This window comes from Fulmarus glacialis, unplaced genomic scaffold (assembly GCF_000690835.1).
Source record: "Fulmarus glacialis isolate BGI_N327 unplaced genomic scaffold, ASM69083v1 scaffold46862, whole genome shotgun sequence".
In the NCBI taxonomy this organism is placed as follows: domain Eukaryota; kingdom Metazoa; phylum Chordata; class Aves; order Procellariiformes; family Procellariidae; genus Fulmarus; species Fulmarus glacialis.
In genome coordinates, this window is record NW_009198074.1 from 1,719 (window position 1) to 5,618 (window position 3,900).

General features: G+C 44.2%; 1 protein-coding gene across 2 annotated transcripts in view; it reads left to right on the top strand.

The window, feature by feature from the left end:
• Positions 1–311: 311 nt before the first annotated feature.
• LOC104073105 (cytochrome P450 2H1-like) overlaps positions 312–3,900 on the top strand; it is a 7,943-nt gene continuing 4,354 nt past the window's right edge. For both annotated transcript variants that reach the window (XM_009572773.1, XM_009572774.1), the window contains exons 1-3: positions 312–491; positions 1,934–2,096; positions 2,967–3,116. In XM_009572773.1, the coding sequence (XP_009571068.1) occupies positions 312–491; positions 1,934–2,096; positions 2,967–3,116 (493 nt within the window). The remainder of the gene's footprint in view (positions 492–1,933; positions 2,097–2,966; positions 3,117–3,900) is intronic.

Genomic DNA, 3,900 nt, shown 5'->3' on the forward strand with positions numbered 1-3,900 from the left:
GGCTCTAAATATTTCTGCATTTTGAGTTTGTTTGACAGCATTAGAACATGATTTCTTTAGTCCAACATGAACGATTACCCAAAGGAACACAAGCTGGAGAGGTGAAAAATCAGTATGCAAACAAGGAGTTCATCCCTAGTTTGTTCATTCTTATCTTGAGCAGATTAATAAGTAATCTCATACCTCAACAGGAATAGGGAGGCACTATTGGCTAATTTCATCCGTGTGCTTTGGTATCACAGCATATAAATAAGCATGGATTTACAGGTCCAACATCAGGCTCTTCTGACACTTGACTTCTCTTCCTCACCATGGAGCTCCTGGGAACGACCACTATTTTCTTGCTGGTCTGCATCTCATGCCTTCTTCTCTTTGCCACATGGAGAAGCATATCGCAAAAAGAGAAGCAGCCTCCTGGTCCCATTGCACTCCCCATTGTTGGAAGCATATTCCAGCTGAACCTGTGGAACTTGCCTGAAAGCTTGAAGAAGGTAAGAGACTCTCTCCTTTCCTGTGTTGTCTCCACTGCATATAAAACAAAGTCCAGTCCAGACTGTCTCAGCTTAATTCACAAGCTTAATTTGCATTGACCAAATGTCAGACTCAAATAGAAACAAAAGGTTTCCTAGAAATACATGTTTCTGAAGTCTATATATTGCAATAATGTGTATATCAAAGTCTATATCTAAGTCTATATAGTGCAAGTCTAAGTCTATATATTTGCAATAATCATACTAATGATGACTCCTGTGCTGACTTCATGGCAGTACTGCAACTTGCAGTAGATTTGTAATCAAGGCACTGATGCTATTGCAATATTCACTATACTCCTCCTGTGCCTAACTCCTCACCACACTGGCAACACGGCCTGGCCCTTTTTTGGCGAGGACCCTGCTCTATTTCGCTGCCTCTGCTCCCTAGCAGATAGGTAGGATCTCCTGGGAGCAGAAGTAGCAAGTGAAGGGGTTGAAACAAAAAAGTTTGGAGGTGAATTGTGCCGTCCGTTCCCTCCCCTGGCTGATGTCACCCATCTGTCAAACAAAACCTGTGTGTTGCAAAGCCTGGGAGGGGATATGTGGAGGGAGTTCAGCTGCAGTGCCTGTTCCTTAGGGGATTGTGAGGGGATGGTGGCAGATGGATGGGAAGGGCGGGTGTCCCTGGGTTCTTCAAAGCAAAATTGTGACATCACCGTGTGTATCGACAGACACACACATTCCCATATGAGCTCCTTTTTGCCTTGGTGCTTGTGAACTTGAGAATCATGAGCACCCATAGGCATTCTACTTTTTGTTTCAGAGCACTAGGTGATTCAGTTTCCCAGCATAAAAACATGTGACTATATCTAGTTTGCTTTTAAAAAATGAGCATGAGAAGAAGTGTTACAGGTCGGACCAAGTAGCCCAAGAATCTTTCCGCAATTGTAGTCAAAAGCAGATGCGTGGGAAAGAGTACATGATTAGTGCGATGATGCAGTGACTCTCCACTTATATACTCACCCAATTTCCAGAGATCTGTGGCCCAGGAGATTTGAGAGACAGCTGTGGTATATTTGTGCTCAAAAACCCTTTAGGCACTTGCTTCCAATAGTGGATATAATTGCTTTTTGAGCCCATGTAAACTGTTATCCACTGTGCCCTGTAGAAAGGCATTCCAGACTGTTTTGCCAGCCCTATGAAGAACTATTTTCTTTTCTGCGATTTGGACTTGACACCTCACCATTTCCATTCATATTCATATACCCTATTTCTTGTACAATTCCTCTTCCCCTGGCTGTAATTTATAGTTAAAAGATCTCTGCACTGCTGCTAATCAATGCCACGCCTCAGCGATGCTGGGACAATGGCACATCACCCCTCAGACCCCTTCGCTACAAACTTCTTTTCACATGATTAACATTCAGACATGTTGTTCTTTGTGTTCCTCTTTCCTACAGCTCAGCAAGAAGTATGGTCCTGTCTTCACAATATATTTAGGCCCACAAAAGGTTGTGGTGCTGTATGGCTATGATGCTGTGAAAGAAGCTCTGATTGATCAGGCAGATAACTTCAGCGGAAGAGGCACTCTACCACTGCTTAGAAAACTCTTCCAAGGCACAGGTACATCCCTGGTAATGCTAGCATACAAAGCTGATGCTTTCAGTGCTTCAGCAGCACAGCTGAGAGGGCAGTGGAGGAAGGAACGGTGGATTTCATTTACTACTTTCATGCATACAAATTAACAATAAAAGACCAAAAGCCCAACTCGTTACTTGAACTTGAGTAAATCGGACCCCTGGAGAATTCCTTAAGGTCCCAGGCTGGCTTCACTGAGTGCCTTTCTATTTTCAGCACGCTTCAAATTCTGGCTAAAATTTTGTTCATTAAATGTGCCTCTAAGATTTTACGTTCATTCTCCCATTTCTGAAAATATTGACAATATACATACAGCTAAGGAACGAACAAAAGGGAAGTCCGCAGCACAACAAAGACAAGATAATATAGGCTGTCCCATTAAGGGCCACATTCAAGATTAGGGCCTGAGCTTATTCACTTGGGCAGTTCCCAGTATGGCATTTATCTGGGTAAATAGTACTTATTCCATGGTACTATAGTACAGTATCAATGGTACTGTCAATAATGATACACTCTGTGAAGGTGCATAGAAGAACATTTGAGCAGTTTCGTCAGTGCAAAGGCCATGTGCTTGTGGCCAAGATCAATTCAGTACCAGTGTTACCTTCTTATTTACATCCTAATGTAGCTTTTCTTATTCTGGCAATAAACTCAGTTTTACTCAAAGTGCTGTGACAGATGGATCAGATTTGCCATCTCCAGAATTGCAGAGAAGTTAGGTGTTTGAGCATATCGCAATTGCAGTGTAACTCCACAGAGACGTGTCTTTGCATGTTGAGTACTTACTGTGTAGCTCCCACTCAGGGAAAAAAAATCTGTTTCCTCATGGAGGTCTGTTTTTCCTTCCTGTGTCAGGCATTGTGACCAGCAATGGGGAGACCTGGAAGCAGCTCCGACGATTTGCACTCACCACCCTGAGGGATTTTGGGATGGGGAAGAAGACCATCGAGGAGCGAATCCAGGAGGAAGCTAATTTTCTGGTGGAGAGGATCAGGAACACACATGGTAGGACATGGACTTTGTGCCTGGGACACCCTGCGTATCTGCAATGAGACAATGAGGGGTGTAGGGTTGCTTCACCAAATCTATGACCCAAGAAGCGGGCATGTGACTGCTGTTTCTGTTCGCTGCTCCAATAGGCAAAGTTATCACCCCTGGGAGTGGGTCAGTCAAAGGCACTGTGATAGTATGGAGGGATACATGTAGGAGACTGATGTTGGAAAGCATCCTTTAACCTGTTCTGCTTGAGAAACAAGACAGGAAGTGGCAAAGGGAATGGCTTGGCCCCAAAGCCGAGGGTTTGGTGGAATTCAGCCATGGAGACAGGGCTGGGCACTGCCAAGTAACCAAGCAACATGCACTTCCTTGCCTTGTCTCCTGCAGATCTAAGTAAACTGATCTTGAAGAAGTGGGTGACCAGAGAACTCATTTACAGATATTTGGGTTTGGGTCCAGTCCATCTGAACACTAGACAATACCTCCCAGTATTGGTGGGGGTGTGCAATGGGAACAGGGAGTATAAGCTGCTTTTGAGGGCAGGGCATAAGGTAACACCCTTGGTTTCAACATATAAATGTGTTTTCTGGTAGTATATAAGACAATGTTACCCCTAAGTACTTCCCCTGAGAGTGGCACGATACCAGCCTGGACCACAGGCTTCCTTTCCACAGTCAGCCTTCAATGTGTGCTTATTCTGCAAGGGGGAAAAAGCAGACTGATCTAAAACGATGCTGAAGCATCACTGTTTCCCATGAGCCACTAGAAAATTCAGTCTGGCTTCATAGATAAA